Source organism: Salvelinus alpinus, chromosome 19 (assembly GCF_045679555.1).
Source record: "Salvelinus alpinus chromosome 19, SLU_Salpinus.1, whole genome shotgun sequence".
Lineage (NCBI taxonomy): Eukaryota > Metazoa > Chordata > Actinopteri > Salmoniformes > Salmonidae > Salvelinus > Salvelinus alpinus.
Window position 1 is genome coordinate 28,572,536 of NC_092104.1, and position 16,994 is coordinate 28,589,529.

The window sequence follows — 16,994 nt, forward strand, 5'->3', positions numbered from 1 at the left end:
CATGTTTTGGAATATTTGTATTCTGTACAGGCTTCCTTCTTTTCACTCTGTCATTTAGGTTAGTATTGTGGAGTAACTATAAGGTTGTTGATCCATCCTCAGTTTTCTCCGATCACAGCCATCAAACACTGTACCTGTTTCAAAGTCACCATTTGCCTCGTGGTGAAACCCCTGAGCTGTTTCCTTCCTCTCCGGCAACTGAGTTAGGAAGGACGACTGTATTTTTGTAGTGACTGGGTGTATTGATACACCATCCAAAGTGTAATTATTAACTTCACCATGCTCAAAGGGATATTCAATGTCTGCTGCTTTTTTTTTTACACATCTACCAATAGGTGCCCTTCTTTGCAAGGCATTGGAGAAACTCCCTTGTCTTTGTGGTTGAATCTGTGTTTGAAATTCACTGCTCGACTAAGGGACCTTACAGATAATTGTATGTGTGGGGTGCAGATATGTTAAACACTGTTAAACACTATTATTGCACACAGAGTGAGTCCATGCATCTTATTATGTGACTTGTTAAGCACGTTTACTCCTGAACTTATTTAGACTTGCCATAACAAAGGGGTTGACTACTTACTGGCTCAAGACATTTCAGCTTTTCATTTTTCAAAAAACATAATTCCACTTTGACATTATGGGGTATTGTGTGTAGGCCAGTGACACAAAATCTCAATTTAAACCATTTTAAATTCAGGCTGTAACTCAACAAATTGTTTAAAAAGTCGAAGTGTGTGAATACTTTCTGAAGGCACTGTATTGCCATGGGGCGGAGAGAGAAATATGCAGTTTTATAGCTGATATCCTGCTATTCTACACATTTTGCCATGAGGCTGATTTTTTGTTGTTGCAGTTTTACCGCTATTTTTCTGTCATTCTAAACATTTTTGCCATGGCTTATGACATGTTAAAAAACTAGTGTGTGTGTGTGTGTGTGTGTGTGTTCTAGGGGCCCTGGTGGGGGTAGACCTTGGCCAAATCCTCCAAACGCCAACTCGGTGAGTACAGAAAAACACTTTAACACAACCACCAAGACAGATACTTAAATAAACCACAATTACAATAAATGGACATACATTTATCGCAGAGATAAAGATACATTTTCTCCTCTCTCTCCTCCCCCTCTCTCTGTCTATAGATCCCATACTCCTCTGCGTCTCCAGGGAGTTATGTGGTATGTGACTAGAAGTTGGTTCTCTGTATTTGCCTGTTAGTTACAGGGCAGTATAGGGAGTATTGTGTTTATAGCTATTAAGAGCATTGTATTGTTGGTGTGTTGTAGCTTTGATGTATCAGAGGCATTCTTCTCCCCATTATCAACTCTCATTTTAGGGTCCACCAGGAGGAGGAGGGCCACCTGGTACTCCAATAATGCCCAGCCCAGCAGGTAGTGTGTGTGGGTGTGGGTGTTTGAGTCTTGTGAGTTGCTGACCGGGAGGACAGTGTAAGGGGAACGGAATTGATGTCCTGTTGATATCTACGATTTAGACAGAGCTAAGTCATATTTACTAACCTAAGGCATCATTGGATCTTCTTGTAATTGAATCTTTGCCATGCGTAGGCTTATGGTACCTGGCGTCCCTAGGCCTAGACCTGAGTGAGGCACAATGGATGTGTGTGTGGGGTTACAAGGACAGGGATACATTCACAATGTTACAAACGGACTATTTAGCTATTTATATCTGGCCTAAGGTGTGATGTAATGCTTTACCTGAAGTCAGTTGCCAATTTGGCCAGTAGTATATTAAAGTTTCTACATTTGAGTCATTTAGCAGATGCTCATATCCAGATCAACTTAAAGTTAGTGCATTAATCTTAAGGTGGGACAACCACATATCACAGTCATAGTAAGTCAATTTTTCCTCAATAAAGTAGCTTTTCTAGTGATTACTTAACCTGAAGTTGACTAATGTGTGTTTGTGTAGTAAACTGTATGTATTGGTTCTTATGTTTTTTGAGCGGTTATTATTGCACCAATAGGTCTGTTTCCCATTGTTTCCTGTCAGACTCAACTAACTCTGGTGACAACATGTACACCCTGATCAACACAGTCCCTCCTGGTGGAAACAGACCAAATGTAAGACAACTCATTCATTATTATCTGTGTGTGTGTGTGGCATGCATGCGTATTTCTGTGTGTGTATTGAACTGTGTATAACTGTGTGCTTGTGTTTGTTCCTCAGTTCCCAATGGGTCCAGGTGCAGACGGTCCAATGGGAGGAATGGCAGGAATGGAGCCACATCACATGAACGGGTCGCTAGGTAACACTTACAAACATACACACGCACGTACGCTTTGAGCTTGTTCTTAACTCACTACACTAGTCTTGTGAAGAGCACGTTTGTGTTTGCTGGACTGTATAGTAGTAATGTCCTTCAAAAAATGTTCAGGTGGTGAGGGTAGGTAACAACATCTCCACCCCGCTGATCCTCAACACTGGGGCCCCACAAGGGTGCGTTCTGAGCCCTCTCCTGTACTCCCTGTTCACCCACGACTGCGTGGCCATGCACGCCTCCAACTCAATCATCAAGTTTGCGGACGACACTACAGTGGTAGGCTTGATTACCAACAACAACGAGACGGCCTACAGGGAGAGGAGGTGAGGGCCCTCGGAGTGTGGTGTCAGGAAAATAACCTCACACTCAACGTCAACAAAACAAAGGAGATGATTGTGGACTTCAGGAAACAGCAGAGGGAGCACCCCTCTATCCACAACGACGGGACAGTAGTGGAGAGGGTAGTAAGTTTTAAGTTCCTCGGCATACACATCACGGACAAACTGAATTGGTCCACCCACACAGACAGCGTTGTGAAGAGTGGAGAGGGTAGTACGTTTTAAGTTCCTCGGCGTACACATCACGGACAAACTGAATTGGTCCACCCACACAGACAGCATTGTGAAGAAGGCGCAGCAGCGCCTCTTCAACCTCAGGAGGCTGAAGAAATTCGGCTTGTCACCAAAAGCACTCACAAACTTCTACAGATGCACAATCGAGAGCATCCTGTCGGGCTGTATCACCGCCTGGTACGGCAACTGCTCCGCCCACAACCGTAAGGCTCTCCAGAGGGTAGTGAGGTCTGCACAACGCATCACCGGGGGCAAACTACCTGCCCTCCAGGACACCTACACCACCCGATGTCACAGGAAGGCCATAACAATCATCAAGGACAACAACCACCCGAGCCACTGCCTGTTCACCCCGCTATCATCCAGAAGGCGAGGTCAGTACAGGTGCATCAAAGCAGGGACCGAGAGACTGAAAAACAGCTTCTATCTCAAGGCCATCAGACTGTTAAACAGCCACCACTAACATCGAGTGGCTGCTGCCAACATACTGACTCAACTCCAGCCACTTTAATAATGGGAATTGATGGAAATGTATGTAAAAAAGTATCACTAGCCACTTTAAACAATGCCACTTAATATAATGTTTACATACCCTACATTACTCATCTCATATGTATATGTATATACTGTACTCTATATCATCTACTGCATCTTGCCATCTTTATGTAATATATGTATCACCAGCCACTTTAAACCATGCCACTTTATGTTTATATACCCTACATTACTCATCTCATATGTATATACTGTACTCTATACCATCTACTGCATCTTGCCTATGCCGTTCTGTACCATCACTCATTCATATATCTTTATGTACATATTCTTTATCCCTTTACACTTGTGTGTATAAGGTAGTAGTTGTGGAATTGTTAGGTTAGATTATTCATTGGTTATTACTGCATTGTCGGAACTAGAAGCACAAGCATTTCGCAACACTCGCATTAACATCTGCTAACCATGTGTATGTGACAAATAAAATTTGATTTGACCCTCTCTCTATCAAACACCCAGGGTCTGGAGACATGGACAGCCTCCCCAAGGTAAGAGAAGACTCCAACCCAACCCAAACCATCAGTCACCAGCGTCACTCATATCTGTCAATCAATTCTCAGACAGAATTAAGTGTTTCACAACACGTTGTAGTGATTAGCCTGTATTTGTATGTGGTTGAAATATTGGTACTACCGTTAATGGATCATCTGCCCTATATAGTATAGTATGGTATGTATAGATATTTGATAGATGATATTTCTGTGTTTTATGGTTGGTCTTGATTAGAACTCACCTGGTAACCTGAGTCTGAGTAACCAGCCGGGGACCCCCAGAGAGGATGGAGAGATGGGTGGCAACTTCCTCAACCCCTTTCAGAACGAGAGCGTGAGTTCATACCCACAACCTCACTGACACGTGTTATTGGTAGAATATCTGTACGTAGAAGACTGTTTTGTACAGTATAACTCTGACTGATTAACTGTGAGGTTATTCAAAGTGCCATAAACACATTAAATTAGGACTATTGGTACATTTTCTAGCAGTAGGCCTAAAGATTCAAATTTTTGACCAACTGTCACTAAAGCCTACTGTTAGGTTCTAAATAACAGGGTAAAAACTGATGGACAACTATAAAAGCTCCAACCACATTTATTCACCCAAAGGGTCGGACAGCTGAACTGACAAAGACATGTTTCCACTAGCACAAGTATATAGACCCCAATTTGGGTGAATCAAATCAAATGTATTTATAAAGCCCTTCTTACATCAGCTGATATCTCAAAATGCTGTACAGAAACCCAGCCTAAAACCCCAAACAGCAAGCAATGCAGGTGTAGAAGCACGGTGGCTAAGAAAAACTCCCTAGAAAGTATCCTCCTTCCATCTAAACATGACATCTTTATTGCTAGGCAAAACTTTAGTGATATCTGTTCTTCCACTTCATCTCTTCACTCCTCCTCATAGGATCCCTGATGTCTAACAATAACATGTTCTGACAGAATGTAAATGTTCTACATTCCTCTCTCTCCCTCAGTTACATAAGGATATTTCATATTTTCAAAGTTTAGAAGTCAGAACCCATCACTACTAATTATATATTGTTAGTGTATGGTGTTGATAATAATGATGGCCTAAACACTGAAATTCTCCAATACATACCAACACAATGTTTCACCAACCACCTCAGGTATGTGTAGGGGCATTTCAGTGTGTGTGCTCTATTTGTTCACACTGGTGGCAGGCACCAATATCGATCATTCGGTATGATATTGTTATCCTTTGATATCGATATGAGCAAGGCATCTTGTGATATCGGTTTATCCTTGCTGTTAACCTACACTAATATGTAAAAGATTATACATACTACTCATGCAGGCACAACCCTCTCACCGACTCTCAACTGAGCATATTTAACTACCTGCTGATGGGCCATCAACAGGATCTCCCATTTTATTTAAAATGGTTGGGTAGGTTAGTCCCCGAGAGCATTCACACCTGGTTCAATGGGCAATCATCAAGCAGTTGCCTGAACTTTACAAACCGTGGAAGTGAAGTCGATACATTATGTGCGTTTGGCTTCATAGGGGTATTGATGTGCGTTTGGCGGCAGTTAGCCTAGCGGTTAGAACGTTGGACCATTAACCAAAAGGTTGTTTGTTCAAATCCCAGCGCCAATAAGGTGAGAAATGTGTCAATGTGCCCTTGAGCAAGGCACTTAACCCTACATTTAAAAAAATGTTTTTTATTGAACCTTTATTTAACTAGGCAAGTCGGTTAATAACAAATTCTTATTTACAATGAAAGCCTAGGAACAGTGGGTTAACTGCCTTGTTCAGGGGCACTCAGGGAGAGTTGAGATATGCAAAAAAAACATTTCCAATTCAAAAATGCATATTACATTTCACGTGTGAAATATGACAAATATAAGAACCCACTAAATGATTATGTATTGATAATATTTCCATAAACCCCTCTGTGTCTCTCTGTTTCTCTCTGCAGTATTCTCCAAACATGACCATGAGTGTGTGAAGGCTCCGCCAGCTGGTCAGTTAGTGGTGTGGATTGGTGGAACGCACAGAGACAGGATGTGATGTCATCTAAGCTCAGTGGCTCTTCCTCTCTGTGACATCTCTCCAGGACAGTGGACCCAGGCCTCATTCTCCCCTTGGCCTCTCTATCTGTGTTTGGCCTCTTCTTCTTTTCTGTTTCCTCCCCATTTTACATTTGTGACCTGCTTTGTTCATCAACACCTACCATCAGAGACTGTATTAAGGAACTGAAATAAAACATCTCTGAATATTTATAAATGTATGTCACTGCACACTCTCAGTTGTGCTAAGTCTGTTAACACAGAAATATGTACCATGCTCCACCATCTTGTGGAAAAGAAACTGAAAACCTTCAAGTGTAAAGAAATTCGAGAGGATAGCTTTCTGGCCTGTCTCCCCACCTGCAGTTGTTATGTCTTGAGATATGATGGACATGATGGAAACCACAGTCTATGATTTGGATTAATTATATTGAGATGTCAACTTCATTCTCATTGGATACACACCAACCTGGGATAAAGCCTATGTGGGACTGGAACTGGGCGACAGCTTCAGTGATTTGAGATCTTGGTCCCACAGTGAACATTCACCAAGAGCTCTTATTTTATTTTCAACTCCATACACTTGGATTTGATGTGCTATGTTGACTGCACAGAGAGAGAGAGACAATTGTGAATTAGATATGAGACATAAATGCAGATATCATTTTTGTATCTATGTCTTGACCAGGAACATCAACACCTACAAAACAGAGATTCACCAATCTAACGATTACACATCTGACATGAAGAGAACAGAGAGAATTCAAGTGGTTGGTTTTCTGCCTTTTCAAAATGATGCAATCTGTTATGATTGTTCAATTAATGCAAAACTGTAGATTTTTTTAACACCTGCCTTGAGGAGATAAGGGCATGGATAAAGCAAAACTTCCTTCAAGTGAACAGCAGCAAAACCGAGGCTCTACTTGTTGGCACCCCCCACCAGGTCCAGCACTCACTAAAAACACACCTGACCGTTGCAGGACAGAACATCCCTCTCTCCCCCTTAATTTACAATCTGGGTGTAAAGCTTGATTCCTCCCAGACCTTTGACAGCCAGATCAAACAACTTTGTAAAGCCAAGCGTCATTCTATCACCTCAAGAACATTGCCAAACTCTCACCCTCACTCAGACTAACGCAGAGAAGCTCACCCATGCCTTTATCTCCTCAAGGCTGGACTACTGCAAAACACTTCATCGGGATCCCTGGCAGGAGTCACCCGAGGCTCCAATATACCCAGAACAACGCTGCCACGATCCTGATGAGAGTGCGGAAACACCATCCCATCATCTCTGCACTGGCTCCCCATCTCATCCCGGTTTGAATTCAAAACCCTCCTGCTTATCTCAAATAACTGCTCTCCCTCCATAACCCCACCCGCAGGTCAAGCGATAGCCTGTTCCTCCACGCCCCCAGGACCAAGCTCCGCTCCATGGGGATCAGGCTTTTAGTTTGACCGCCCCCCAGACTCTGGAATGCCCTCCATGACCACCTGAAGGCACCACAGACTCTGGGCTCCTTTAAAACGGGCCTAAAGACCTTTCTCTGTAGGAAGGCTTTCTGTTGATAGCTGTGTTCCTTGGTGTCCTTGTCCCTTGTAGCATTATCTGGGTTAATTGTGTCAGTTGCCATGTCTTGTGTCAATTAGTTTCTTTTAAATTGTATGCACTTTGAGATTATTCTGTATAATGAAAAGCGCTTTACAAATATCAAAAAATATTTTGATTGAATGAAAAAAGGAAGACAAAAACTGCAGCAATGGTTGACAATGGTTGTAGAGGGTTTGTGTGAAGGTATTCTTAAAGGTCCAATGCAGTCATTTTTATCTCAATATCAAATCATTTCTGGGTAACAATTAAGTACCTTACTTCAATATTTAACCATTTAAATGGTCAAAAATAAAAAATCTAGTTTGACTGCACAGAGCCTTTAAAAACACGGAGTTAAATCATTCTCTTAATTTATTATTGTCATCCGGACAAACTGTGATCTTAATGTATTTTGGAGAGTTTGTGTGGAGGTGAAATACTGTAGGTGTATTTCATATTGTTTTAAACCTAATCCTTAGTCCATGTTAGATTATTACGATATTATTTAGAGGTGGATTTTACTACTCCCTCCCATACGTATCCCTGTAAAGCTCACAAATCTATCTCCTCTATGTTTTATGTATATTATCTTACAAATGGACAGAAAGAGAGAAAGAGAGAGGGGGATGGTGAACTAGAGGACACCAGTACAGAGCCTTTTGTTTTCATGTTAGTTCAAAGTCACAAATGTAAATACTGAAAGATGCATTTGTAAATTTGAACGTTCTACATGTTTTATTCCAAATTTTGGTTATGTTTGTTTCCATTTGTGACGTGTTAATTTTCTTTCTTTTTTTAAAATCTTGTGTTATGTTTTGTAAATACATAGAAATAGAAGTACTACATGGGTTTTGAATATGCTGGTATAAAGCTGATCTTCTCTCATTCAAAATGTTGATTCCTTGTCTGTATGTGTACTGTATGTGTTTGTGTAGGCTATGCCCACTGGGCACACCACATAATTTCAATGTGGAAATTTGGGTAATATTTGGTTGACATTGATCAGTGAGATTTCAACCTTTAATCACCCACTCAAAAAGAGAGAAGTTTGTTGAATTTACCAATGTGCTATCACTATGATCTTAATCATCTAAAACACAACCAAATTACAATGGGAAAACAATGTCAGATTTGTGGTTTAGTTGTCATCTAAATGTGTTATTACTGCGCTTTCAAGCATTTAAAAGCACAACAAAGTTGAAATGGGAATACTACACTGAACAAAAGTATAAATGCAACATGTAAAGTTTTGGTCCCATTTTTCATGAGCTGAAATAAAAGATCAAAATGCTTATTTCTTTCAAATGTTGTGCACAATTTTGTTTACATCCCTGTTAGTTACATTTCTCCTTTGCCAAGATAATCCGTCCACCTGACAGGTGTGGCATATCAAGAAGCTGATTAAACAGCATGATCATTACACAGGTGCACCTTGTGCTGGGGACAATAGGCCACTAAAATGGGCAGTTTTGTCACACAACAATGCCACAGATGCTTCAAGTGCTGACTGCAGGAGTGTCCACCAGAGCTGTTGCCAGAGAATTGAATGTTAATATCTCTACCACAAGCCTCCTCCAACGTTGTTTTAAAGAATTTAGTAGTACATCCAACGAGCCTCACAACCACAGACCACGTGTATGGCTTTGTGTGGGTGAGAGATTTGCGTTGTGAACAGAGTGCCCCATGGTGGCGGGGTTATGGTATGGGCAGGCATAAGCTACGGACAATGAACACAATTGCATTTTATCAATGGCAATTTGAACACACAGAGATACCGTGACGAGATCCTGAGGCCCATTGTCGTGCCATTCATCCGCCGCCATCACCTCATGTTTCTGCATGATAATGCACGGCCCCATGTCGCAAGGATCTGTACATAATTCCTGGAAGCTGAAAATGTCCCAGTTCTTCCATGACATGCATGCTCACCAAACGTCACCGATTGAGCATGTTTGGGATGCTCTGGATTGACGTGTACGACAGCCTGTTCCAGTTCCCGCCAATATCCAACTTTGCACAGCCATTGAAGAGGAGTGGAACAACATTCCACAGGCCACAATCAACAGCCTGATCAACTCTATGCGATGTAGATGTCGTTCTGCAAATGGTGGTCACACAAGATACTGACTGGTTTTCTGATCCATGCCCTTAACTGTTTTTAAAGGTACAGTTTCTGTGACCAACAGATGCATATCTGTCACGCCTGCTCCCGCTCCCCGGCGCTGGAGGGCACCAGGCGGCCCATCATTACTCACACCTGTCACTATCATTACGCACATCAGCGCTTCATTGGAATCACCTGGACTCCTTCACTTTGTTGATTGCCCCCTCTATATCTGTCTTTTCCTCAGTTTGATCCCAATGTCATCATTATCGTTTTGTCGTTTTGTTTCCGCTGTCCAGACGCTGTCCGTGTTCTGTTTCATGTCCATTTATTAAATGTTCATGCCCTGTACTTGCATCTCGTCTCCCAGCGTTTGTCCTTACACATATCTGTATTTCCAGTCATGTGAAATCCATAGATTAGGGCCTAATGAATGTATTTCAATTGACTGATTTCCTTATATGAACTATAACTCAGTAAAATCTTTGAAATTGTTGCATGTTGTGTTTATATTTTTGTTCAGTATATGTCAGATATTTTGTATTTATACAACAACTTAATGTATTTCCCTATGCTTCATCTAATCGAACAACCAAATGACATGGATTGCAGTTGAGATTACATTAAAAGTACATAGTGCAAGTGATCAATGCTGTTCAAGATTCTGTGCAGATTATTATAGAAATTGTGAAGACCTGCACAGACCTGTAAAATGTGGTCATGGATGTGTTACTCATTTTAAGGTTGAATAAATACATTAGTTTGTAAAATAGCCTTAACTTCAGGCTATTTACTGTATTACAAAAGATTATTGAATTGTGTTTGGTTGACAATGCAGACAAATATTACAATTTAAAAGATATCTAATGCTTGGATAGTTTCATCTGAGCCACTGGCTTAATCCTATTCTTTAACTTTTATTTTTGGTTTAGTTGGAGACGTGAACCCAACATGTACAGTGCCTTCAGAAAGTATTCATAGCCCTTGACTTATTCCACATTTGGTTATGTTACAGCTTGAATTAAACATTGATTAAATATCTACACACAATACCCCATAATAACAAAGTGAAAACATGTTTTAGAAATGTTTGCAAATTTATTGAAAATTAAATGACATAGGTATTCACACCCCTGAGTCAATGCATGTTAGAATCACCTTTGGTAAGTCTCTAAGAGCTATGCACACCTAGATTGTACAATACTTTCACATTATTATTTTTAAAATTCTTCAAGCTTTGTCAAGTTGTTTGTTGAACATTGCTAGACAGACATTTTCAAGTCTTGCCATAGATTTTCAAGACAATTTAAGTCAAAACTGTAACTAGGCCACTCAGGAACATTCAACGTCGTCTTGGAAAACAACTCCATTGTATATTTGGCCTTGTGTTTCAGATTATTGTCCTGCTGAATGGTGAATTTGTCTCCCAGTGTCTGTTGGAAAAGCAGACTGAACCAGGTTTGCTCTAGGATTTTTCCTGTGCTTAGTTCTACTCCATTTCTTTTTATCCTAAAAACCTCCATAGTAATTGCTGATGACAAGCACACCCATAACATGATGCAGCCACCACCATGCTTGAAAATATGGAGAGCGGTACTCAGTGATGTGTTGGATTTTCCCCAAACATAACATTTTGTTTTCAGGACATAAAGTTAATTTATTCACCTATTTTTTTGCAGTTTTACTTTAGTGCCTTATCTCAAACAGGATGCATGTTTAGGAATATTTGTATTGTGTACAGGCTTCCTTCTTTTCACTCTGTCATTTAGGTTAATATTGTGGAGTAACCATTCAATTCTATAACTGTTTTAAAGTTACCACTGGCCTCATGGTGAAATTCCTGAGCGTTTTCTTTCCTTTCCAGCAACTGAGTTGGGAAGGACGCCTGTATCTTTGTAGTGACTGGGTGTATTAATCAAAGCAAACTTTATTTGTCACATGCACCGAATACAACAAGTGTAGACCTTACCATGAATTGCTTACTTACAAGCCCTTATCCAACAGTGCAGTTCATGAAGAGTTAAGAAAATATTTACCAAATGAACTAAAGTCAAAAATTCTTTAAAAATAACAATAATGAGGCTATATACAGGGGGTACCGAGTCAGTGTGCGGGGGTACAGATTTGTCGGGGTAATTTGTACATGTAGGTAGGGGGATAATTGTCACGTTCGTGAAAATGGACGGACCAAGGCGCAGCGTGATTAAAGTTCCACATCTTTTAATAAAGCGAAACTTCCAAACTAAACAAACAACGAATCGTGACATCAGTGGTGCAACATGCACAAAACAATATCCCACAAAGCAGGTGGGAGAAAGGGCTTCCTAAATATGATCCCCAATTAGAGACAACGAACATCAGCTGCCTCTAATTGGGAACCATACTGTACGCCAATGTACAGTTGAAGTCGGAAGTTTACATAAACTTAGGTTGGAGTCATTAAAACTTGTTTATCAACCACTCCACAAATTTCTTGTGAACAAACTATAGTTTTGGCAAGTTGGTTAGGACATCTACTTTGTGCATGACCCAAGTAATTTTTCCAACAATTGTTTACACACAGATTATTTCACTTATAATTCACTGTATCACAATTCCAGTTTGTCAGAAGTTTTCATACACTAAGTTGACTGTGCCTTTAAACAGCTTTGAAAATTCCAGAAAATTATGTCATGGCTTTAGAAGCTTCTGATAGGCTAATTAACATAATTTGAGTCAATTGGAGGTGTACCTGTGGATGTATTTCAAGGCCTACCTTCAAACTCAGTGCCTCTTTGCTTGACATCATGGGAAAATCTAAATAAATCAGCCAAGACCTCAGAAAAATAATTGTAGATCTCCACAAGTCTGGTTCGTCCTTGGGAACAATTTCCAAACGCCTGAAGCTACCACGTTCATCTGTACAAACAATAGTACGCAAGTATAAACACCATGGGACCATGCAGCCGTCATACCGCTCAGGAAGAAGACGCGTTCTGTCTCCTAGAGGTGAACCTACTTTGGTGCGAAAAGTGCAAATCAATCCCAGAACAACAGCAAAGGATCTTGTGAAGATGCTGGAGGAAACAGGTACAAAAGTATCTATATCCTCATTAAAACGAGTCTTATATCGACATAACCTGAAAGGCCGCTCAGCAAGGAAGAAGCCACTGCTCCAAAACTGCCATAAAAAAGCCAGACTACAGTTTCCAACGCACGTTGGACAAAGATCGTAGTTTTTGGAGAAATGTCCTCTGGTCTGATGAAACAATAATAGAACTGTTTAGTCATAATGACCATTGTTATGTTTGGAGGAAAAAGGAGGAGGCTTGCAAGCCGAAGAACACCATCCCAACCGTGAAGCACGGGGGTGGCAGCATCATGTTGTGGGGGTGCTTTGCTGCAGGAGGGACTGGTGCACTTCACAAAATAGATGGCATCATGAGGGAGGAAAATTATGTGGATATATTGAAGCAACATCTCAAGACATCAGTCAGGAAGTTAAAGCTTGGTCGCAAATGGACAATGACCCCAAGCATTCTTCCAAAGTTGTGGCAAAATGGCTTAAGGACAACAAAGTTAAGGTATTGGAGTGGCCATCACAAAGCCCTGACTTCAATCCTATAGAAAATTTGTGGGCAGAACTGAAAAAGCGTGTGCGAGCAAGGAGGCCTACAAACCTGACACAGTTACACCAGCTCTGTCAGGATGAATGGGCCAAAATTCACCCAGCGTATTGTGGGAAGCTTGTGGAAGGCTACCCTAAATGTTTTAAAGGCAATGCTACCAAATACTATTTGAGTGTATGTAAACTTATGAGCCACTGGGAATGTGATGAAAGAAATAAAAGCTGAAATAAGTAATTCTCTCTACTATTATTCTGACATTACACATTCTTAAAATCAAGTGGTGATCCTAACTGACCTAAGACAGGGAATTTTTACTAGGATTAAATGTTAGGAATTGTGAACAACTGAGTTGACATGTATTTGGCTAAGGTGTATGTAAACTTCCGACTTCAACTGTAGATATTCCATTAGAAAAATAAGCCGTTTCCAGCTAAATAGTCATTTACAACATTAACAATGTCTACACTGTATTTCTGATCAATTTGATGTTTTCTTAATGGACAATTTTTTTGTTCCTTTTCTTTGTAAAACAAGGACATTTCTAAGTGACAAGCAAATATTTAAGCAGGAAGCACCAGTGACTCGGTCAATAAAAAAGTGGTCAGATGAAGCAGATGCTAAGCTACAGGACTGCTTTGCTAGCACAGACTGGAATATGTTCAGGGATTCTTCCTATGGCATTGAGGAGTACACCACATCAGTCATTGGCTTCCTCAATAAGGTCGTCCCCACAGTGACCGTATGTACATACCCCAACCAGAAGCTATGGATTACAGGCAACATCCGCACTGAGCTAAAGGCTAGAGCTGCCGCTTTCAAGGAGCGGGACTCTAACCCGGAAGCTTATAAGAAATCCCGCTATGCCCTCTGACCAAACATCAAACAGGCAGTGTCAATACCGGACTAAGATTGAATCGTACTACACCGGCTCCGATGCTCGTCGGATGTGGCAGGGCTTGCAAACCATTACAGACTACATAGGGAAGCACAGACGAGAGCTGCCCAGTGACACGAGCCTACCAGACGAGCTAAAGTACTTCTATGCTCGCTTCGAGGCAAGTAACACTGAAACATGCATGAGAGCACCAGCTGTTCCGGACGACTGTGTGACCACGCTCTCCACAGCCGATTTGAGTAAGACCTTTAAACAGGTCAACATTCACAAGGCCGCAGGGCCAAACGGATTACCAGGACGTGTACTGCGAGCATGCACTGACCAACTGGCAAGTGTCTTCACTGACATTTTCAACCTCTCCCTGTCTGAGTCTATAATACCAACATGTTTTAAGCAGACCCTGTGCCCAAGAACACTAAGGTAACCTGTCCTAAATGACTACCGACCTGTAGTACTCACGTCTGTAGCCATAAAGTGCTTTGAAAGGCTGGTCATGGCTCACATCAACACCATTATCCCAGAAACCCTAGACCCACTCCAATTTGCATACCGCCCTAACAGATCCACAGATGATGTAATCTCTATTGCACTCCACACTGCCCTTTCCCACCTGGACAAAAGGAACACCTATTTGAGAATGCCATTCATTGACTACAGCTCAGCGTTCAACACCATAGTGCCCTCAAAGCTCATTAATAAGCTAAGGACCCTGGGACTAAACACCTCCCTCTGCAACTGGATCCCGGACTTCCTGACGGGCCGCCACCAGGTGGTATTGGTAGGTAGCAACACATCAGCCACGCTGATCCTCAACACAGGGGCCCCTCAGGGGTGCGTGCTCAGTCCCCTCCTATAACTCCCTGTTCACTCATGACCGCACGGCCAGGCACGATTCCAACACCATCATTAAGTTTGCTGATGACACAACAGTGGTAGGCCTGATCACCAACAGCCTATAGGGAGGAGGTCAGAGACCTGGCCGTGTGGTGCCAGGACAACAACCTCTCCCTCAACGTGATCAAGACCAAGGAGATGATTGTGGACTACAGGAAAAGGAGGACTGAGCACGCCCCCATTCTCATCGACGGGGCTGTAGTGGAGCAGGTTTAGAGCATCAAGTTCCTTGGCGTTCACATCACCAAAAAACTAACATGGTCCAAGCACACCAAGACAGTCGTGAAGAGGGCACGACAAAAGGTTTAGATCCTCAAAAGGTTTTACAGCTGCACCATCGAGAGCATCCTGACTGGTTGCATCACTGCCTGGTATGGCAACTGCTTGGCCTCCGACCGCAAGGCACTACAGAGGGTAGTGCGTACAGCCAAGAACATCACCGGGGCCAAGCTTCCTGCCATCCAGGACCTCTATATCAGGTGGTGTCAGAGGAAGGCACAAAAAATTGTCAAAGACTCCAGCCACCCTAGTCAAAGACTGTTCTCTCTGCTACCGCACGGCAAGCGGTACCTGAGCGCCAAGTCTAGGTCCAAGAGGCTTCTAAACAGCTTCTACCCCCAATCCAAAAGACTCCTGAACACCTAATCAAATGGCTACCCAGACTATTTGCATTGCCCCCCTTACGCCACTGCTACTCTGTTATTATCTATGCATAGTCACTTTAATAATTCTACCTAAATGTACATATTACCTCAATTACCTCGACTAACCTGTACCCCTGCACATTGACTCTGTACCAGTACCCCCTGTATATAGTCTCGCTATTGTTTTTTTACTGCTGCTCTTTAACTACTTGTTACTTTTATTTCTTATTCTTATTCATATTTTTTTTACCTGCATTGTTGGTTAGGGGCTTGTAAGTAAGCATTTCACTGTAAGGTCTACACCTATATATATATATATATATATATATATATTCGGCGCATGTGACAAATACAATTTGATTGGAATTAAGAAATATGGAAATATTAGGACGAGCAATGTCCGGAGTATAAATATATACACTATACAGTGGGGCAAAAAAGTATTTAGTCAGCCACCAATTGTGCAAGTTCTCCCACTTAAAAAGATGAGAGGCCTGTAATTTTCATCATAGGTACATTTCAACTATGACAGACAAAATGAGGGAAAAAATCCAGAAAATCACATTGTAGGATTTTTTATGAATTTATTTTCAAATTATGGTGGAAAATAAGTATTTGGTCAATAACAAAAGTTTATCTCAATACTTTGTTATATACCCTTTGTTGGCAATGACAGAGGTCAAACGTTTTCTGTAAGTCTTCACAAGGTTTTCACACACTGTTGCTGGTATTTTGGCCCATTCCTCCATGGAGATCTCCTCTAGAGCAGTGATGTTTTGGGGCTGTTGCTGGGCAACACGGACTTTCAACTCCCTCCAAAGATTTTCTATGGGGTTGAGATCTGGAGACTGGCTAGGCCACTCCAGGACCTTGAAATGCTTCTTACGAAGCCACTCCTTCGTTGCCCGGGTGGTGTATTTGGGATCATTGTCATGCTGAAAGACCCAGCCACGTTTCATCTTCAATGCCCTTGCTGATGGAAGGAGGTTTTCACTCAAAATCTCACGGTACATGGCCACATTCATTCTTTCCTTTACACGGATCAGTCGTCCTCGTCCCTTTGCGGAAAAACAGCCCCAAAGCATGATGTTTCCACCCCCATGCTTCACAGTAGGTATGGTGTTATTTGGATGCAACTCAGCATTCTTTGTCCTCCAAACACGACGAGTTGAGTTTTTACCAAAAAGTTCTACTTTGGTTTCATCTGACCATATGACATTCTCCCAATCTTCTTCTGGATCATCCAAATGCTCTCTAGCAAACTTCAGACGGGCCTGGACATGTACTGGCTTAAGCAGGGGGACACGTCTGGCACTGCAGGATTTGA

The 16,994-nt window shown here is 41.7% G+C and overlaps 1 protein-coding gene across 2 annotated transcripts in view; it reads left to right on the plus strand.

Moving 5' to 3' along the window:
• LOC139545238 (single-stranded DNA-binding protein 2) overlaps positions 1-8,820 on the plus strand; it is a 119,998-nt gene extending 111,178 nt beyond the window's left edge. For both annotated transcript variants that reach the window (XM_071352791.1, XM_071352790.1), the window contains exons 10-17: positions 950-998; positions 1,139-1,174; positions 1,333-1,387; positions 2,007-2,077; positions 2,184-2,262; positions 3,864-3,892; positions 4,131-4,229; positions 5,844-8,820. In XM_071352791.1, the coding sequence (XP_071208892.1) occupies positions 950-998; positions 1,139-1,174; positions 1,333-1,387; positions 2,007-2,077; positions 2,184-2,262; positions 3,864-3,892; positions 4,131-4,229; positions 5,844-5,873 (448 nt within the window). In that variant the 3' untranslated portion in view covers positions 5,874-8,820. The remainder of the gene's footprint in view (positions 1-949; positions 999-1,138; positions 1,175-1,332; positions 1,388-2,006; positions 2,078-2,183; positions 2,263-3,863; positions 3,893-4,130; positions 4,230-5,843) is intronic.
• Positions 8,821-16,994: the final 8,174 nt, after the last annotated feature.